Source organism: Telopea speciosissima, chromosome 8, assembly GCF_018873765.1.
Source record: "Telopea speciosissima isolate NSW1024214 ecotype Mountain lineage chromosome 8, Tspe_v1, whole genome shotgun sequence".
Taxonomy (NCBI): domain Eukaryota; kingdom Viridiplantae; phylum Streptophyta; class Magnoliopsida; order Proteales; family Proteaceae; genus Telopea; species Telopea speciosissima.
In genome coordinates, this window is record NC_057923.1 from 24,543,220 (window position 1) to 24,565,991 (window position 22,772).

General features: G+C 43.9%; 1 protein-coding gene across 1 annotated transcript; it reads left to right on the forward strand.

The window, feature by feature from the left end:
• Nucleotides 1-569: 569 nt before the first annotated feature.
• Nucleotides 570-1,234, forward strand: LOC122672188 (EG45-like domain containing protein). Its single transcript, XM_043869685.1, has 2 exons — nt 570-739; nt 855-1,234. The coding sequence occupies exons 1-2, from the start codon at nt 616-618 to the stop codon at nt 1,232-1,234; spliced, it is 504 nt and encodes a 167-aa protein (XP_043725620.1). The 5' UTR covers nt 570-615.
• Nucleotides 1,235-22,772: the final 21,538 nt, after the last annotated feature.

The window sequence follows — 22,772 nt, forward strand, 5'->3', positions numbered from 1 at the left end:
ACAGGTCACACGCCCCATTACCTGTATGGAGGATAACGCGGAATGAAAGAAACTTGAATGCATAATTTATGCGCCCTGTGTGGGCGAGTGGGAGATGTAAAACGATAATGGGCTGGACCCAATTAGTGCACCCACAAGGGACTGGCCACGCGAGACCCGAGTTCCCGAGGGGGCGGTCACTTAAGTGACAAACCCCTCCCCTTCTCTATTCGGTCTAGACCTCTAGTGGAAGTTGACCAAGTGAGAGGGGCGCCGAGGGTATAAGTATTAGGCTTAAACCCTAGCACTATTAATTTTTCATATCTTTTGAGGAGCCGTCTCTCTCCCTCTCTTCCAAGTTCTGTGTTTTTCCTAGGGTTTCCATCGTTGCCTAGGGTTTTGTGGTGTAGAGTTCTCTGTGGAGAAGCCTGTAGAGATAGTGATCTGCTCGTAATTGCATGTCGCATTCAATCATCCCTTCCGCTGTGATTCCATTCGCTTCAGGTAATCCATAAACCTCTTTGCATACGGAATAGAATGCTCCTATGCTAATAAAATGAGAATCATAGAAGAGAAGAGAAAGGTCGCCTCGATCTAATAATCATTAGTTCAAAAAATATTTTGCAGCTTTGCAGGATGTTTAAGCCTCAGCAATCTCGTGGTATTCAATGGCTCCTACTCTTCTTCTCCCTCGCAGAACTCCTCCATTTCTCTCATGGTGACGTGGGCACTGCAGCCCAATACGATCCCCCATACATACGTAACTACCACTGCCATTGGAGAGGCCATAGCCTATCATAGATTGTTTGGAATTCTACAATTAATTAATTTAATCATTTTGGTTTTGGGTTTGATATGATGTTATTATTTTACAGCAACGACTTGTTACGGTGATGACACGAGCCAGTTCCCGGAGAACAATCTGTTCGGGGCAGCAGGAGAAGGGATTTGGGATAACGGAGCATCTTGTGGGAGACAGTACTTAGTGGATTGCTTGAGTGCGGTGAAGAAGGGAACCTGCGTGAAAGGTGAGACAATTCAGATTAAGATCGTAGACCGTGCGATTGATACAGTCAGCAAGCCCTCCAGTTCTGGCACCACCATCGTCCTCTCTGCCACCGCTTTTGCCACAATTGCGAATTCTAATGCTTCCAAGATTAACATTGAATTCCAACAGTATGTTTCATTTCGTCTTCTATTGTTTTTCTTTTTTTCTCAGTTAATTAAGTTGTTGATTATGAAACCAGTTAGTTAAGTTTATAAGATCTGATGAAAGATGGGTATTTCTTCTCCTTGAGCAGGGTCTGATAGTAAGCTGATGATGCAATTTGAGGATTAAAGATATGAAGTGAAATAAAAGAATTGTATTGGGGGAGTTTTTTTTTTTTTTTTTTTTTTTTTGTTTATTTTATTTCTGATGTATATCTATATATTATATCCCTAGTGATTGATTACATCATTTCTGGTGGAGGATCATGAGTGACTATAATGTTGGGAATTCTGCCGTGGCTCTCTCCTGGAGAGTCACTAACTTAATATAATAAATCAATTGAGAGATTACAAAGAGAACTCATACTTTAGAAACCAATAGGAAACAAATCCATACACAATGAAATAAAATATCCTAAGGAATCCTCTACCGACTCAATCTTATATACATGGAAACCAATATCAAATGGAATAGGAAGGAGATCGATCACTCAATGACACATGTGATAAACATGTGCTCACCCAGCTGGAACCGTCTCGGTTGATAAGAAGAAAATTGGGTCGGTTAAACTATATGGTATTGATACATCCCCTCAAGGTGGAGAATCAAGCAACCGAATCTTTAGTTTGTCTCTCAAGAATTCAAATCGAGTGGTGGCAAGAGCTTTGGTAAATGTATCCGTCAGCTGATCATGAATGGAGATGAACCGGACAGTCAATTGTTTCTTAGCCACACGATCACGAATAAAGTGGAAATCAATTTCCACATGTTTGGTGCGGGCATGAAACACTAGGTTTGCCGAGAGATAGGTAGCACCAATATTATCGCACCAGAGTAACAGCAGCCCATTCAAAGGATAACCCAACTCCAATAATAAGGATTCCAACCAAATTAACTCGGCCAAAGCATCAACGAGGACCTTGTACTCTGCCTCAGTGGAGGATCGAGCAACCGTGAGTTGCTTACGAGAAATCCAGGACACCAAATTAGGTCCAAGAAAAATTGCAAACCCTCCAATGGATTTTCGGTCACTACTATCACCTACCCAGTCTGCATCCGAAAACGCCTGAAGGGTACGTGTCACACCCAGGGACAAGGGATAAAATACAATAAAATGTGTGACTAGGACGACACACGTCATCCCAATAAGCTACTAGGATCATAGATACAATGTCTCAACCCACAGTCATAAACCAATATTAAAATACAATAATCTCAGAGTACGAAAGACAAAGGAATATTACATTCCAAGATAGGTCAGAGTTTGCGGAAGCGTACATTAAATAATTATAAGATGTTCGTTAGCTAATGATAATAAGTAGCATAGTTACAAAATTCTTGTGACCATCAAGTAACTACCAAAAAGGTAATACATAAAAGTTTATATAAAACACAAGGCTCTCAAAATAACAAAACGGATCGATTCCCAAGTAACAGTACGGCCCGTAGGCACAATCATCACAGGGGCAACCATCACCATGATCCTCTGTCACAGCCTCTGGTTCCATAGTACCAGAATTATCATAACTCGAAGAGTGGACCTCGAGTCCAGCAAAGTACCAATCATCTACATCAAAATCTAAAAGAATGTGTAAATGGGGGTAAGCTCCACTGAACTAATGAGAAAGAAAAGAGGATGCACAATCACACAATCACAAATAGTCCATGATGCATGCAATTATCAATTCATTTATCACCTAACACACAATACTAAGTCAATGGATATATGCTACTGCAATAACTCGGGTAGACACTGTGGATCCTTCTATGCTCACCACAACGCAACCTCAATTATTACCATGGGGCCCACGCCGGTCATAGCCAACACCACCCAGAGGTAGACCCCAATAACTATTACTACCCCTGGCCTGGCCTCTCTAACTCTCCACAGGCATCAGGTGCTCTGCTTACCCAACACCTAAACCCCTGTTGGTAAGGGTCTTAGCATAGGGAACGAAGTCCTAACCATAGTTATACTACATGCTTCCTATCGTGTCGAGAGATATTCTAGGTATATCAACGTCCCATTCCATCTAACACTTGGGTACCAGCACAACACGGCGCATATAGACCATCATGGCATGCAATGTAAGTTCACATACATTTCTAGGGTCCCGGTGCCGGCATTTCCTGGCACCGTCACCTGATACAAAGATGAAACATAATTCTCAACATCATCATATCATTCCAAAATCAAATGCAATTATGCAGCATATTCAATGATGATGCAAGTAGCACAAAATACCTTTCATAACATCATCATATAAATCCACAATCAAGATAAGTAATGTAATTGTGCAAAATGTTCAATGATGATACAAGTGGTATAATAAAGATACATTTAGTATAAACAAACCAAACAATAACCCAAAACCCACTCACCGATTACTTGTAATAGAATTTGTATAAGCGCAACGATTCCCGCTCAAATTCACTCCCTTACACGTGTATTGATGCCTAACGAAGTGAGTAAGAGTGTGAGAGAGTGTAGGGAGGGTCTCATAGAGAAACCCCCGTAAATTACATAAGTTATAGGCTTTAAAATAGCATCAGAAGTAACATCGGATTCAACATCGCATGCATCCGACCTTTCCTGCAAGCTCAGGCCTCATCGGATTTAACATCGGATTCAACATCGCATGCATCTGACCTTTCCTGCAGGCTCAGGCCTCATTGGATTTAACATCGGATTCAACATCGCATGCATCCGACCTTGCATCCGGCCTTCCCTATAGGCTCAGGCCTCATCAAATTTAACATCAGATTCAACATTGCATGCATCCGACCTTACATCCGATGCAACTCAGGTGTGATTTTAAGGTCCTTAACAGCCCATATTTGCCCCATTTGGTTCTTTAAGTTCCAAGGGACTAGGGAGGAGGGTGTCCTATGGTGGTTTCCTTGGGTGGTTGAAACTCTAGAATCAAATAGATTTAGCAGGAGGTCAAAATAGAGGTCCTAGTAGGACTGTACCATATTAATGGAGTCCCAAAAACACAGCTTAGGCTAAACCATTTGGTTCCAAGAGGAAACCTAAGCTCAAGACTGAAATTAGGTGAGCCATCTAAGCTCAAAACTGAACATGGAGGGCCATCCAAGCTCAACCGAAAAGAGAAAAGAGAAGGGAGAGACAACAGTGTTCTTGGCCTACCTGATTTGAGGTACACAAGAGGTCCTCCAAGTAGATCCAAGCTCAAGCAATTGATCCCACCTTCTTCTCCTTCTTCTCCTCCTTGTCGCCTCTTCTCTTCAAAGCTCTCCTCTCATTTCAAGATTAGGTTAGGAAAGAAGTGAGAAAATGGCTAAGGGATAGCCCTAGCTATCCTATATATAAAAATACCCACTAGGGCCTGTTTGTGTAGGGTCTTTTAATTGTCTACTTAACTTGGGTGAGGTCATTTAATTGCCCAAGTACATTAACTTTAAAAGCATGACTTGGGCCCTATAGGCCCATTCAAGAGGTCACCAAAATAAAAGGGAGGCTAGGGTTGTAGTCAACCATGACAGGGCACCAACAGCACCCTCGACAAAGGGCATGTGGGCCCCACATAAGGTCTCACTCAAAACAGCTATGACAGCAGCATCGGATGTAAGATCAGATGCACGCAGGACCCTGCATCCTATGCAACAGAAAGGACAGATCAAGTATCAAAAAGGTCCGAGCTTAGGTCCACACCTCAAGGACTTTGAGAGGAAGGAAACAAGAAATAAAATAGGTTTAGTAATGTACCCTTTGACCATCACGGTGAAAGCCACACCGAAAAACAAGGTAGCATAGTCTACACACCACAAGGATAAATAATAAACAAATAGGCTCTCGGGTGCGGATATAATAGTACGAGACTGGGAACATTCCAGAAGAAGACCATGAGTGTTGGTGCTTCTGAGATAACGAAGTATGCGCTTTACAAGTTGCCACTGAACATTAGTTGGAGCATGCATGAATTGACACGCTCTATTTACTGCAAATGACACATCAAGCCGGGTAAGTGTAATGTACTGTAGAGCACCAACAACCGACCTGTAGTTGGTTGGATCAGAAAATGGTTCACCCCCTGAATCTGAATCCAAAGAGGTATTGGCCATCGGTGTCTTGACTGGCTTACAGTCCGTCATGCCGGTGCATTGCAATAAATCTGAAATATATCAAGATTGAGATAAAAGAAGCCCTTTGGAGTATGGGGAGGCCTCATTCCCTCAGAAAAAATGCAGAGGACCCAAATCTTTGAGAGAGAACTCACGAGAGAGCTATTGAATAATGGCAGGGACTGTAGAAGCATTACTAGAGGTAACAAGGATGTCATCCACATAAATCAGAAGATAACAAACATGAGTACCAGTCCTTCGTATAAAGAGGGAGGTGTCCGTCTTGGAACCAATAAAACCAATTCAAAGAAGAAAATTGGAAAGTCTGTGAAACCAGGCATGGGGCGCCTGTTTCAGTCCATACAGTGAATGGTGTAGCTTGCAGACATGGGTAGGATGGGCCGAATCAAGAAAACCCTACGGTTGAGACATATGCACTTCTTCCTTTAACACCCCATGCAAGAACGCATTTTAAACGTCCAATTGATGGACCGGCCAGCCTTGAGATACTGCAATAGATATAACACATCTGATTGTGGTAGGCTTGACGACTGAACTGAAAGTCTCCCCATAGTCAAGCCCATATTGTTGATGGAAACCTTTAGCCACCAAACGGGCCTTGTATCGTTCAAGAGAACCATCAATTAGGTAGACCCACTTGCAACCAACCAAGTTCATATCAGGAGTCTGTGGAACAAGAGACCATGTCCCATTGTGGACTAAAGCATTAAACTCTGCTGCCATAGCCGTTCGCTACTCAAGTACCTTTGATGCCTATGAAAAATAGGTAGATTCACGAATAACAAAGTTAGTTAGTGAAGTTGCATGGGATGAGTTGGTTGGGTTGACCGTGGGTTGGGTTGGTTAGGCCGTGGATGTGGTACACATGATGGTTGGTCAAACAAGTGTGAGGCACCACCTTCGCTGCACAGATGGCCCTTATATGCTCCTCCTCAGATTTATTCAATGCGCCGACCTTATTCGCATGGTTTATCGATACTCCCTCCATCCATTGCATGGGAAAACCAAAAGACGCCTCCATCCAGAAGAACTTGTTCCTCCAACTGTCGGTCACTCTATTTGGAAGCTGAACTATCTTCACCTCCTTCCTAATGTGAGAAAAGTAATACCACAACAATGCCTCCCCTGTGACTTCAAAATAAAACAATGGGGGAAGATCACAATTAAAGGCACGGCACCACTCCGTTGGCCTGACACGAAAAACCCAGCAATGCACTTCTAGGCATTTGGGGAAAGCTTAATGGGACCAATCCCATAGCAGCAGAGGACATCAACAAACAACGAATGGAGAGGAAGGTGCATGCCGAACACAAACAAGTCCTCATAAAAAGTACAAGCCCTGGGCCTCCTTGACATCACAGTCTCGTTCTTCTCTGGCAGAGACAACTTAAAAGAAGTCAGGATCTGATACTTTGACCTTATCCTCTCCAAATCCTCCTCCCTCAACACAGAATAGAAGTCCCTGGGGCCCTTAATATGAGCACAGTCCAAGGAATCACTTACCTCTAGCCTCTTACCTCTAGGAATTTGATGCGCTGCCCTAGAAGATGGAGATAACATACGGCCAAGAGAGCCTTAAGAACCACCACGATCATAAGATGAGCCACTATCCTCACTCACAGATACATTATCCCTCCTACCAGACTCTAAAGCCATTTTCTTCGCTTCCCCTCAGACAAACAGGCAACAAGTAATATGCTAAAAAGGGCAACTGGATGTCTTGCAAGGAGCAAAACAGCCCCAAAAAATGATCAAGGAACACTCAGATGATGACGTGCAATGGAAGAAATACTCAAGAGAAAAGAAACACACATATACATATGTTTCTCAAAAGCGACAGCCCCAGATCCAACGGCAAACAATCCATGGCAACTCATGGCCCAAATCATGACTCCTTTCAAATCGAAAAGCAAAAGGCACCAAGATTTATTACGGACAAGGCCCAAACCGTCAACTCCACCGCCACTGCCAATAAATTTGAAATATTTTCCAAAAACTTGACAACAGAAAAAAGAGAAGATCCTCCATGGATTTAAATATAGATGACCCCACCTTCGGATGAGAATATTTTACTCCATCGACTCTTCATAAAGACTCGAAGAAGTGGGGTACTTATAGAGCCCACATGTCGTGTGCCACGTCACACCCCTACCTTGAGCCCCCACAACTTTTTTAAAATCTTTCAAGAAATTTTCCATACTCCATCAACTCTTCACAAAGACTCGAAGGAGTGGGGGCTTTTGATGTAGCTTGTATTTAACCCCTGTAAGTACAGTGGTCCTCGGGATGAGGGTTCCTCAGCCCGCATATATAGTGATATAGGGTTTGGAGTATGGATATATGTATATGGATATGGATAATATTGTCCATGTATAATATTGATAAACAGGGGATTGGGATCATGCATTAAACTATGCTAATATAATGTGAAGTCGCCACCTAGGGTTAGGGCCTAGGACCCATTAAGTGTAGCCCTATCCGTTGTAAACGGGATCGGGCTACTTGACTCCATATGATTTGACCAGAGGTTTGGAGGTTACGAGTGTGGGAAGGTGTTAGGCACCCACCTCGCCCGGCCGAAGCCGGTCTCTCTGTATTAGATGCTACATAAGGACGAATGTTCTCTCTCTCTTATCATGAGGATGGGGGATATTATGAACTACATTCAGATGCTATGAATCGAACTAAAAACATAATAAACTACATTACATATCTGAAAAATACGGACTAAAATGATGGAATACGGAACGACTACATCATATCAACAAGAATGCAGTTATTATACCTGTATGGTTGTATTCCCCTAGCTCAGGGGAGATAGACGAATGGACTGACGCCGATTCCTTTCTGGGCAGAGTAACGGCTCTTTCAAGTGATTTGGAGAGGCGTAAACAGACAGAATAATGTCTGTAATAAAAGGATTTTGATTGTTAGTCGCACACTGACGGGATAACAATGCCTAGGAACAAAAGCGCTTTATACTCAGAGGGATAATCGAAGGATCTATCCGCAACCAAGAAAACTTCAATCACTCACACTCTTATGAGAGAAGGAGAAATGAGGGTGAAAAGGGAGAAAAAGAGGGTAGGAATTACTTGGGGAGGGTCTCTCCACCCAAAAATTCCTTTGAAAATATTGGAGAGGACCCTCCTATTTATAGGGAGGGACCCCCTCTCTCTCCTGGCCAGATAAGTCCTCCACGGCGCCGTGGGGGACTTTTCCACGATGTCGTGGATGACGTCAACGAGCTGATGTCATACCCCCTCATGACGCCATGGAAATCTGGTACACATCCCCATGGTGCAGTGGAAAGGCGCCCACGGCGCCGTGGTAAGGAGTCCACGGTGCCATAGGGGCGCAGTGCCATTTTTCCTTATTTTTGGGCCTAAAATGGGCCATTTTGTGATCAGCATGGTTCTTGGTCTTATGGGTCAGGTATCTTAGGTCTAGAAAGATGGAGAGTGCATCATCCATCGTCCATGTCCCGTTGTCATCATCGCCAATTAGGGGGTGACAAAAATCAGTGTCTATAGTTTGTCCCTCTTTGGCCGAGGCTTGTGCCAACAGCCGAAGGGTAAAGACAAAAGACTGACTAATTTTGTCACCAAGAGCATATACTGCTGACGCTTTGCTCAAAAGCGACAGAGTTGCTAAAAATAGATGGTTAATCATGATGACATCTTTCGATAATCCTCAAAAGAAAAACTCAGAAAAACCAAATCTCTATCTTGTGAGCATTGCTCAATCAAATTTTGAGGGTGATAAGGCACCACTCGACCAAAGATCTAGATAAGGCACCACTCGGCCCACAAGATCGAATATGAGGGACTCCACTGGGGATAGACTTTTGAGGGTGATAAGGCACCACTCAACCAAAGATCTAGATAAGGCACCACTCGACCCAAAGATCAAATTTGAGGGTGATAAGGCACCGCTCGATCGAAAATCAAACTTTGATTGAAACATCAAGTTTGGAGGGTGATAAGGCACCACTTGACCGAAAGTCAAACTTGGATAGTTATAAGGTGCCCCTCGACCAAAACCATCAAGTTTGGAGGGTGATAAGGCACCACTCGACCGAAAGTCAAACTTGGATGCTTATAAGGTGCCACTCAACCGAAACCATCAAGTTTGGAGGGTGATAAGGCACCACTCGACCGAAAGACAAACTTGGATGGTTATAAGGTGCCACTTGACCGAAACCATCAAGTTTGGAGGGTGATAAGGCACCACTCGACCGAAGCATTCAGTTTTGAGGGATTTCACTAGGGATTTTTCTTTTCTTTTCTTTTCTTTTCTTTATATATATATATATATATATTTTTTTTTTTTTTCCTTTTTTTTTTATCCACGGCACAGTGTGAGGGTCTGCACGAAGCCGTGTATGCGGGGCCGTGCAAGACTTCACGGCTCCGTGGGGAAACCTCCATAGCGCAGTGGGCCGCTGTCCCACGGGACTGTGGAGATTTCCACGGCGCCGTGGGCGCGATGGAGAATTCTTATAAATAGAGGGTTCCTCCCTCATTTCTTCACTCTCATTTCTGCTGCGAAGCTCTACTGTTTTTTATTTTTGACTTCACTCTCTTTTTATTCACTCACATCATGTCTTTCCGCCGATGAGGACACCAGTCTCACAGGGAGCCACTGGTCGGCACTACTGCTCATGATGCACGAGCTGCATGGTACCCTTCAGGAGCTACTTTAGTCGACACTACCGGCCATGGTTGCCGCTCCATATGGGGCCAGGTCAGTAGTCTTACTCTTTCCCTTTCAATTTATTTATGCATTTTATTTATATTATTATCTTCATACCTCACCGCATAGATTTGAGGTAACGTCCCTAGATTTTGCCCCAAGCACTTAATGACACGTAAATCAAAGCGAGGCCATCAGACACTATCGTAAGTGTCTTTTGGCATGCAAATCTAGGTAATGCTTTTAGATACCATCCTAGGCACCTAGTGACACACAAATCAAAGCAAGGCCATCAGACATCACCCTAAGTGTCTTTTGGCATGCAAATCTAGGTAACACCTCTAGATACCATCCTAGGCACCTAATGGCATGCAAATCAGAGCGAGGCCACCAGACACTACCCAAAATATCTTTTGGCATGCAAATCTAGGTAACACCTCTAGATACCATCCTAGGCACCTAGTGGCATGCAAATCAGAGCGATGCCATCAGACACTACTCTAAGTGTCTTTTGGCACTCAAATCGAGGTAATACCTCTAGATACCATCCTAGGCACCTAGTGACACACAAATCAGAGCGAGGCCATCAGACACTACCCTAAGTGTCTTTTGGCACACAAATCGAGGTAATGTCCCTTTTTCTATTTTTTACTATTTATTTAATTGTTGTCCCAACTATTTTGGCTAACCATTTGCCTTGTTTTTCTTTGCAGGGCAGCCCCCTTCCTTCGCCCAAGAAGTATTGTGGGCTGGGGGTTGTTTCAGAGTGGTACCGCACACTCTGCCAGGTGGTACAGTCGCGGGTGGTTCGGACCGGGTTGGGACACATCGCCTCATCCCTAGCCCACGAGTTGGACAGCCCGACTGTAAGGGCTTTGATAGAGAGGTTATGGCCGAGCACCCATACGTTTCACCTTCCCTTTGGTGAGGCGACGGTCACCCCCCTAGATTTCTATATGATTACAAGATTACCCTTTGGAGGGGTACCCGTGACACTGACTTCGGAGGAGAGGATTATAGCCTCGATGGAGCCGTCAGAGCTCCTGGAGTATTATAGGTAGCAGCTGGGGATCGCTATTATTGGGAGAGAGATCCCCGCGTCGGTCCTGAGGTATACTTGGGACAAGGGGGTCATTATAGACCAGTCGTCGTCCGGCCTTCAGGATTAGCAGGCTCGATGCTTCCTCCTCTTCTTGCTGGCAGAGGTGATCTTCAGTGATATGACGGGTACGGTGATAGCCGATGCCGCATATGTTCACTTTTTTGAGAACTTTGATGTGGCTGCGGGCTACGATTGGGGCAGTTCGGCATACGCCTACTTCCTAGATATGTTGGATTATCTAGTTGTGGGGTCGTCGAACCTGATCGGATGCTGCTACGTCCTATGGGTAAGTTTTCCCAACTTTGCCTTTCTCTCTTTTTTTTCTATTTCTATCTTATTTTTATTTATTTGAGCTCATTTACGACTATCTATTACAGACGTGGAGCTATGAGATTCTTCGATTTCGGGTCGCTACCTTCAGACCTGGGGATGATCCCGGGACCACCTTTCCTCAGACTACGCGATGGCATAAGTCCCATTTGCTCAAGAGTGGTCGCGATAAGGACCTTGGGTCCATTCATGGCCTCCTGAATGAGCTGTAGCCTACTGAGGTAAATCTAAACTGATTGTTTATCTTATTTTCTCTTTTCTTCTTATTTTTTTTGCATTGATCTTGACTTTTACTTGACAGGTTTCTCTCCGCCCTTACTTGGGGGAGATGATTTTAGAGCCAGACCTGTTTGATAGGGCCTCAGCTCTCTCCACCTGCAGGGTCCTCTTCGAGGGCCCATGGGGGTTTGCCTTTTACTTGGGAGAGCGAGTGTCCCTGTAGTGGTCAGAGGCTCGCTTGGTGCCCTGCCCTCCTCCTGCTAGGGTCCATCAGCCAGCCTTGATGGATCGGGATGAGATCGAGCACTGGAGGGTTGGTGAGCCCTCGACTGGGCTGGTGCTAGCCGAGACGGACTATACCGACTTCCTTCTCCGAGAGACAGTCTGCGTCCCCCTCACCCGCGATGGGCCTCAGGTGAGATTTTCTCCATTTTCCCCTCTTTTCCTTAGATTGTTAAACTAGCCTTTATCTTGATTTGTTTCTTTTCTTGACAGTTTCTAGGTCGCCCCATGATTCCAGGGGTCTATGGTGGTGGGAGCTCTTCTCACGCCTCCCGAGTAGGGGAGGTGGAGTCAAGTGTTGGGCCTTCTGGAGAGGTTCCAGCCCTGCGGATTGCTGGTCTAGATGACCACATTCCAGGGTATCGTTCATGGTTTATTCGCCACCATGAGCCTGGGATGGTTGAGGTCATCTTACCACCTCCTCGGGCTGCAGACACGGACCTAGGCCTCCCTCTTCCTTATGATGGGGTAAGCACATCCAACTTTCTTAACTTTATCCATTATTTTTTAAATTCTTGACATCTTGGATGAATATCATGTTTAGGTGGATGCGAGCCGATATGCCAACATGAGGCGCATGATGGCAAGCATAGACGAGACGATCATCTCGCGTGTGGACGCGGGCCATAGGATGGTAATGCTTCGTCTCTTTCCCCGCCCCCTCTCTTTTTTATTTCATTTTATTTCCATTATTATTTTTTTTTTTTATTCATGCTTATCTTTTGATTTTCCTCTCTCTTATCTTTTTTTTTTTTAGAGGGTTGAGCTTAACCATTGTAGGAGAGAGATTGAGAGACTGAGGCTTTTGCAAATGAGCAGCTACAGCTCAACCTTACGCGGGTGGAGGTCGAGAGAGATGCCCTGATGGTGTCCCAAAGCGGAGAGGGGGAAGCCTTGGATGTTGACGATTATTCCCCTGAGTCGTGACCCCTCCTCTTCTTTTTTTTGTTTTGTTCTTTCTCTTCTTCTTTTTTTTTTTTTTGGAAATATTATTACAACTATGTACATTTACTCTCCTTCCTTTTTTTTGTCTATATATTTTTGTATGGATACTGGTGCAATTTTTATGTACACTTTTCTTCTCTTTTTTTTTTGCACACATAAACGAATTGTTTATGAATTCATTGGATATTTTCTTCTTTGGAATGCACACAAGACTCCATCCCTTTCTTTAGAAGCACAAGTTCCATTGATAAATGATTTCATTACCTGAGAAAGGACAGAGAATTTGAGAAAGGACAGACAAACAAGTAAAGATAGGAACATCAGATTGATATCACTTATTTACAATATTTTTTGGATAACAGAATCACCACTTCTTGTGTCAACATCTCTGGAGTTCTGAAATTCTCCAACTTAGGCTATTCCTGCCTCAGAGATACTAAGGAAGGGATATAAAAACTGGTGTGAGTTAGACCCATGAATCTCACATAATTGTACCCTGATGTTTCTGGTCTTTCTATCTCGGCCTTTATCCAAGGGTAGTTCCATTGGATTTCTTGGACATCTCTCTCCTCCAAATATTTCTTCCAGTCTTGGACCTTGTAGAATTCTGACTTTTCCCTTTTTATTTGATAATGCATAGGTCGGGTGAGGACACGGAATTGGTGTTACCAATTTTAGTTTTTCCATCAACCACATTTGGAACACTGTCGGAGATCCATGAAGGAAATCTGTTCCGTATTTCTGAGACTGACTCATGGTATCAAACCCTTTGAATGTCTCTGCCAAAATGGTAGGAGTGATGTCACATCCTTCTTCAATCTGCTTAACCACTTCTGCAATCATTGGAGACATGCCTTTTCCCGGAGATGCTAACAAGTACCTCCCAATCATACAGAATAAGTACGCCCACTTTCTGCGTCGGATCTGTCTTTCTTCTTCAAATCTATTATTGTTGAAGTTCTTCACAACTTTCAACACATCCACCTTGTTATAATTAAGAACTTGCTTTAACTCCTTCTTATTCATGGCAAAGAAATCTTCCAAAATTTTGAAAAGCTGTTCTTTCTTCATAGTTGGGAGGAACAACTTTCCTCGAGGGGGTGACATCATGCAAGCCTAGAATTCTTCAATGCCAGCCAGACTTTTCTGAAGTGAAATGCATGCAATTGGGGGTTCCAGCACTTCGTCACTTCCCTTAGCAAGTCATGATGGAGCTTGAAGCAACCGATTCTTCCCAATACTGTCAGATGGTGATCCTCTAGAAGTGTAGGCTCATCCACATTCATCCGGAGAGTCCACTGGCGCAATTGTTCGTCGAGTCCTTCTTTCTTTGGTCCCCTCATACTACCTGCATCAAGGATTGGGTTAGCATTTTGTGACATAGAATGAATAAATCCTTTGTTAATAACCAGCTCTAGATAGCTCTACTCCTAAGCTTGGTCAAGGAATAGAAGGCCAAATGGCGAGATTTACCCATATGTGCAAGGGACACCAGCTGGCAAAATTTATGGGAGGAAACCAACACAATGCCCTCTCTCTTTTTTTTTTATGAGACCGTACCCGAATACATCGAGTTGCCTACGTATCCTTTGAGAGGAATCAGGTCGAACGTAGTTCAAATCCTTACATATCTTAGACAAAATACTTCTTTAGCTGGTCCATGTTGACCAATCCCCAAAGATCTTCTCCGTCAAGATCAGAGAGTTGGACTGCCTGTCCTGGCAATATGGTCTTGACCTTGTAGGGTCCACTCCAATTAGGTCAAAACTTTCCTCTTGGGTCATGAATTGGAGCTCGTTGCTCTCTAAGGACCAAATCTCCTTCTTCAATGCTTCGAGTGCGGATACCCTTATTGAATGCCCTGGCCATTCTTTGCTGATATTTCTTAAGAAAGTCCATGGCCTTCATCCTTTTCTCATCCAGGAGATTGAGCTCTTCATATCTGGCCCTTACCCATTCCCCTTCTGGCAATTGACTATCGAGTAAGACTCGAAGAGAAGGGACCTGAATTTCTACCGATAATACAGCTTCCGTCCCATATACCAGAGAATACGGGGTAGCTCCGGTAGAGGTTCGGATGGATGTCCGATATGCCTATAAGGCCAGTGGAAGTTTCTCTGCCCAGTCATTATGTGTGTCTACCATCTTTTGCAATATGACCTTCATATTTTTGTTGGCTGCTTCTACCACTCCATTAGTCTATAGCCGGTAAGTAGTAGACTTATGCCTCTTAATGCCAAATTGGTTACAGAGTTCTTCCACTTTTCCCCTGAAATGCAAGCCTTGATCTGAAATCAACTGTTGCGGCACACCGTATCTGCAGATGAGATTCTCTTTTATGAATTTTGCCACCTTGGTGGAAGTTAAAACTGCATAAGATTGAGCCTCCACCCATTTTGTGAAATGGTCGATGGCGACTAACACGAATTGGTGTCCATTTGAAGCTTTTGGAGTTATTTTACCAACTACGTCAATTCCCCAGGTAGAAAATGGCTAAGGGGCATTTAATGAGTGCAACTCTGTCGGAGGAATATGAATGATGTTGGCAAATATCTGGCATTTATGACATCGCCTTACGAAGGCAGCACACTCAGCTTCTATAGTGACCCAATAGTATCCCATCCTCAGAATTTTCTTGGCCAACATCCTTGCATTCATGTGTGGTCCACATATTTCTTGATGGATTTCTTCCATAATGATTTGAGCCTGATCCTCATCTACACATAATAGTTGGATACCATCATAAGACCTCTTATACAACAAGTTTCCTTGGAGGAGAATTGAGTAGCATATTTTCGCAAATGCCTCTTCTCTTTTTCCGAAAACTCTTCAAGGTATCTCCTTTCCTTGATGTAGTTGACCACTGGAGCATACCAAGGTCTTCCATCCTCGGTGAGTGTGTTGATTGGCTCTCCATATGCTGGGTGGGTCCTCCTTTCTATTAAGAAAGGTTGGATCTTGTCCCGGGTATCACATTCTACCATGGACGCCAAAGTGGCTAAAGCATCGGCAAACCGGTTGCTATCCCTGGGTAGATACTCAAAAGAAACTTCCGTGAAGCATTGAGTCAGTTGTTCTATATAAACTTGGTAGGGCTTCAACATCTCGTCCTTAGTCTTTCACTTTCCTTGTTTTTGGCAGATCACAACGGAGGAATCTCTGTAAACTTTAATTTTGTCAACCCTACAGACAGAGCCATTTCTAACCCAATAGCACAAGCTTCATACTCTGCTATGTTATTGGTGCAACTAAATTCCAATCTAAAGGCCATCGACAAGTAAAAATCCTCTGGGGTTATCAATAATACCCCTACGTCAAATCCTTTTTGATTGGCGGCTCCATCAAAGTACAATTTGCCACTCTCTAGTCGGTTCAACTTCTATGGAGTGTAAATCTTCATCTGGGAAGAGGTTCTCTGTTGCTCGGGAATCATCCTCTAAGGGAAATGCTGCTAGATGGTCGGAGATTGCCCACCCTTACATAAACTTTTGACTGACATAAGTTATGTCAAATTCTGATAATAACAACAACCACCTAGCCATTCTCCCTGTCAATGTTGGTTTCTCGAAGAGGTACTTAATTGGATCCATTCGAGAGATCAACCTGACGGGATGTGACACCATGTAGTGCCTCAAATGCTTAGTTACCCAAACCAGAGATGCGCATGTCTTCTCTATCGAAGCATATCGAGTTTTATACTCGAGGAATTTCCTGCTTACATAGTAGATTGCGTGCTCTTCTCCATCCGCCTTGCTAACTTGGGCCATCATTGATCCGACCGCTGTTTCTCCTACTGACAAATATAGGAGCAAAGGTTCACCAAACACTGGAAGGACAAGTATAGGATGAGAAAGTAGATACTCTCTGATTTTCATAAAGGCATCTTAGCATTTCTCATTCCATTCTTTCGGCTCTTTCTTCCTTAGGAGTTTGAAGATAGGTTCGCAAGTGGATGTTAACCAGGATATGAATCTACTGATGTACTGGATGCGGCCCAAAAACCCTCGTACCTCTTTTTCTGTCCGGGGCGGTGATATTTTCGTGATGTCTTTTATTTTTTCAGGGTCCACTTCTATCCCTCTTTCGCTGACAAGAAACCCCAGTAATTTTCCTGCTTTGGCCCCAAACACACACTTCTGAGGGTTCAGCCTTAGCTTGTATTCTTTGATTCTTTCAAAAAACTTTCTGAGGGCTACAAAATGGCCTTATCGATCAACAGATTTGAGTATCCTATCATCGTCATATACCTCTACTTCTTTGTGTATCATGTCATGTAGGATAGCCGTGGCCGCTCTTTGATATGTTGCCCCAGCATTTTTCAACCCAAAAGGCATTACTTTGTAACAAAATGTGCCCCAGGGTGTGGTGAAGGCAGTTTTCTCTCTGTCCTTCGGGCACATACTAAGTTGGTTATATCCTGAGAAACCATCCATGAAGGACAGTAGAGCATGGCCTGCAGTGTTGTCTACCAAAATGTCAATGTGGGGTAACGAAAAATCATCCTTTGGGCTAACCCTATTTAGGTCATGAAAATCCACATACATTCTGACCTTCCCGTCTTTCTTAGGGACTGGGACAATAGTGGATAACCATTGAGGGTACTAGGTTACTTGGAGAAATCCTGTTTTCCATTGTTTGATAACTTCTTCCCTGATCTTCTCACTCCATCCCGGCCGCATCCTTCTTAACTTCTGCTTGACTGGGCGAGCCTCTGGATATGTTGGTAGTTTATGTTGCACAATCTTTGGATCGATGCCGAGCATATCCTTGTAGGACCAGACAAAGACTTCCTCAAATTCCTTGAGGAGAGAGATCATTTGGGATGTTTCGTCATTGTTGAGAGAAGCACCAATTTTGATCATTCGAGGGCATTGATCGGTCCCTATATTTATGGGGTGGGTGTCCTCTCGGACGGGTTGAGCTCTTCTTTGCTCTAATTGTTCTAACAGATTACGATGTTCTAGGACATTATCATCATCAGAAGAATAGGAAGAAGAAAAAGAAACATACTCGAAATCAGCAATTTCATTCATGATAAGGGGAAGAGTACAGACAGACCCAATGGACTGGACATTTCCACAGGACTCAGATACAGACTCAGAGACAGACTTGGACAGGATTATGCTAGAGCTGGTTACAACTTTCGATTCATCAATGTGGAAATCTTCCATCATTCTTGCCCAATTCGCTATGGATCCTTGGAGAGGTTATATAAGAAGATGTGGCGCCGATCCTTCTTCCTCTTCTTCAATGATCACCGCCACTTCAAACAGCTTGCCAATCCCTTGATCCCCTGTGACTTCCTTCTTGCTGGCTTGATCCAATTTCATGGCTATCCAGTCCACATCATCTCCAAAGAATATTTTGAGCCCTGGCAGATGTTTGCCCTGCTCTTGATCGAATTATGGTTCTTGATTTCCATAGTAAGGGAAGTCTTCTCCCTCTTTCACGAAGTACCCATTTAGAGTCTTGAAGTATGGCACACCATTTGCCGCACTATTCTTCTGTCCTACGGCTTTCTTCCTTAGGTCCTAGAGGTTAAACCCTAATCCACATCGGTTGGCATTGGCTGGTACCTCTGGGAATGCTGGTATCCCCTGTTGGTTCTTTCCCAATCCCAATCCAGAAAAATATTTCATCTTTTTCATGATCTTTACAGAGGCCTCGCTCCACATCATCGGGAATTTCCCTAGACTCTGATCTTCTTCACTTGCTGAGGTAGTACAAATGTGGCCGATTTCAAACCCACCCAGCTGCACATCCTGCGAGGATGAACCACCTACTTCAATGTTGGCCAAAGTGTGCCCCATTTCTAGGTCTCCAAAGATGGTAATTACTTTCTGGTCATATATGAACTTCAACTTTTGATGAAGACTTGATGCTAGGGCTCCTGTTGAATGCAGCCATGGTCTTCCAAGCAACATATTGAAGGATGCTTGAATGTCGATGACTTGGAAGTCTATGGTAAAGCAGGCTGGTCCAATCTTGACACTGGTGGTAAGAATCCCAATTACCTCCCTCCTGGAATTGTCGTATGCCTTGATGGTCTGACTAGATGACTTCATCTTGTCTAGAGATAAACCCATGCATCTGGCTGCTTTAAGGGGCATTACATTGAGGGTGGACCCATTGTCTATTAGAACCTGGGGGACCTGATTCTTGTTACTTTCCACTGTAATGTAGAGTACCCGGTTGTGATTCTTTCCTCCCGAGGGTAAATCCTCTTCTGAGAAAAAGACTGACTGAATGGCATAAGTGGCCCCCACTATGTGAGATAATTCCTCAGGCCCCATTTCTATGGGCACTTGAACCTTGGTAAGAGCTTTCAAAATAGCTTCTCGGTGGGTTGGTGATGCCATTAATAATCCCCAGATTAAGATGTTAACTTGGGCCTTCTTCAATTGGTCTAGTACTCGATTTTCTGGCTCAACAACCATCGTTGATTGGCTAGACCGATATTTTTCCACTGTCAACTCCTTATTCTTGAAGTTTCGACCACTCCTGGTTTCCGTAACCTCTGACTCTCTTTCTTTGATGACCAACTGGACTGGGCAAAAGTCTCCATCTTCTTCATCACTATCAGTGATGATAAGAGGACCCTTGGGACAAATTCGGGTTTTACCTCCTTCATCAGACAAGGCCACAATAGACTTCCAGGCCTGATTTAGGATTCCTGATAAGGTTTCTTGCTTTTCAGCAACCTGTTGGACTGTATGAGATTCTTTCGGTATCAATTGGCTAATGGCATGAAAGGCTTCCGAAGCCGCTTGGTACATCTTTCTTGCTTCCGCCAATGACTTGTAGAAGTTGCGATCCTTCCTTTCCCCTTGAGAACCTGAGCTTTTGGAACTCTCTTTAGGGCTTGAGATGACTGGGTGGATGTTCCCTGTTGGGTCATTTACTGCTCCTCCCTCATTGACATGACACATATAAAAATCATCATGTGCTCTTGTCCATACACGGTATTCTCTGTTACCCTGATACGGAGACGGGGGAGGAGTCCCACATAGGTCTTGTGCCAAGGCTAAAGTTAGCTTTACAGAGTTTTCCAAATGATGAATTACTTGAGGGAGCGCCCATTGTTCTTTAACAGGTTCCAGCTATTGAAGCTCTTCTTGGTACTTATCATTCAAGACCACCGTTCTCATGAGCATTTCCTGGATTTTATCCACATCTCGGTGGATCTTATTCATCTAGAATGATAATTCCCATGGTGCGGGTCCGTAAATGTTCTCATACTTCTCCAGATGTGTCCTTGGTTACCAAGGTTCCCCATCCTCTGTTTCTTCTTCCCCTTCGGACCCTTCATCATCGGATTCTTCTGATGTAGATTCTTGCTCACTTTCATCTTCTTCGGATGATTGTTCTTCTTCTAACGGTTCTTCCCCTTCATCATCGATGTCCATAGGAAAGATACCTCTGGTGGGGTCATTCTGAAATTCCCCGAGGCCGATATCATTGATCCATGCGACCCATGTTTCACTTCTTCGGGGTGGATCCGAATAGGGGAATGAATCCAAATACAAGGCTAAGTCTTCTGGAGGAGTTTCGAATAGATCACGAGCCAAAGCATTGACTAACCAAGTCATGTTTTTTAGCTCATGGAGGGTCCGAGCGAGTACATCGCTCTCATTTGGCATCACCAAGCCCTCACAACGTGTTGCGAAGTTACTACACACCAGATCTGGGAATAGAGAAGTAGCCTTGTACAGGATCTCTTGAGTATTGGTGGAAACACTGAGTATATCTGCGACCTGGTAGAAGGCGCTCATGCTCCAACACACAAAATCTTCTCTGGACACCGTCCAATCGCCTCTGGGGACCTTTGGAGATGATATCTCCTCATCATCTCTGCTTTCATCCTCATCTGATGATATGGGTTGAATAAGGCTGATAGGATCATTATTATCATCGCTTCCAATGTTATTTACCCAATCCATCGCTTCTACTCCTTCATCCTCCATCGTTGGACTTTGCTCGGCATACTCTATCCATCCTTCGTGGATTTCTTGGTCGTCCACCTCATCCGAGCTATCATCAGTATCCCCCCTATATGGATAAGAGAGACTTCTTCTGTCAGAGCTTGACCAATAGCCAGTGCTGAGACTGCTTTAAGGAGCTGAGGTGTGACTTTGGTGATTTCATTCCCTTCTTCTTCTTCAGGAACTAGGTGACATATTTCGGATGATGAGAAACCATACTTGCATAATGGTGTCATTATCTCGAGACCTTCTAATCCATATTCCAAGAAATCCAACTTTCGAAGCCGATTGATGGATGCTATACCTCTGCCTTGATCACATGGTTGCCCGCCTGTTTGAATATTCCCATCACAGTTGGTTCGGGCGCAGTAAATGCAAACCTGCATCCTTTCTTCCCGTGCTTGCCGTGATTGCTCATCTCTTCCCAAATACCACGGGATGGGCTGGATCAATGTAGTAGGATCTTGGAATGGTGTCTCTTCCTGCAACATGTTTACTGACCCTATAGATGACTCTGGAGAATAGGTCCCCTTCACCAGTGGTTGCAAGATTTTCCATGCAGGTATCTGGTACTCTACGCAGGTGGCACCTTCTGACTTTGGATGATAGAAAGGGGAATAGGGCCGATCCACTTCCTGAGACACCTCTTGTTGATTTTGTGGTTCTTTTTCCTCCTTAAGTTTCTTGGTCAACATTGCTATATAGACATGTGCCTTCATTAACTTCCTCTTCCCGACTGGATGAATCAAAGTGGTAGGATCTGCTTGCTTGGCATCCTCTTGAAGCATGTTTAGTCCATGGTTAGGCAGAGGATTTGTGGTGACATTTGGCGGCTGCTTCTTCTGAAGTTCAATTTTTCCCTCGTCAATCAAGTCCTAGATCGCATGCTTAAGAGATAGACATCTATCCATATGATGGCCTTGTTGGTCATGGTAATGACAGTATAGATTGGGCTTATACCAAGTAGGTGGATTGTTTAAATCCACAGGCCTAGGAGGAACTGAATTGATCATTCCCTGCTTCTTGAGCTTGGTGAATAACAACGAGGATGTCATTCCTTCAAAGTTGAAATTCTCCTGGATGCTTCAGATTCAGTTTGGATCACAAGAGGGATGGATCCTGCGGTTACCACCTAGACTTCTGCCGCCTAGCTGCTTGTCCCTGTAGTATTTCTTCCTTTGGCTCTTAGGCTTTTCCTCGCCGAATAGCTTCCTGATGCTTCACGGGTCATACCCTGATTCTACCTTTCTTTAAAGATCTTGTCTTCAATCTTCTTCCCAATCGTCATAAAAGCATCAAATGTCTTGATATGTTGGTAGTATATCTTCTCACGGTACTCCCTGTACAAATTTTCTAACAATATCTCAACCTACTCCTCCTCAGTAGGGCGGTTCCACATCTTTGCGGCCTTCTCCCTGAACCGCATGATGTAGTTTGAGAACTCTTCACTTGGTTCTTGCCTCAAGGGTTCCAATTCTCTTCGAGTAATATCCATCTCGGTGTTGTATGAATATTGCTTAGTGAAGGCTTTAACCACAAAGGCCCATGACTTGGTTTGAGTGTGATCAAACTGGGTTAACCACCTCAAAGCAGATTCAGCCAAAGAATACAAGAACGCCTGTCCCATTTGGTTTTCATAAAGTCCCCATGATCTGGCAATGGTGGCAAAAATCTTGAGATGAGCCCTAGGATCTCCCGATCCATCGAACTTATCCAATTTCCACTTGAAATCTTCGAGGATTTTCCCTTCGGGAAAGAACACCAGGTCTTCTTCATCTTTTTCTTTGACTTTGCCCTTGACAACCACTTCCAACTCGGCTACTTTTTCTCTCATTTTCTTCTCCTTTTCAGTCTCAGGAGAGTCCATAGGGTGGCTATCTTCCCCTTCTTCTACTGGTATGATGATTGGAGTCTTGAGGGT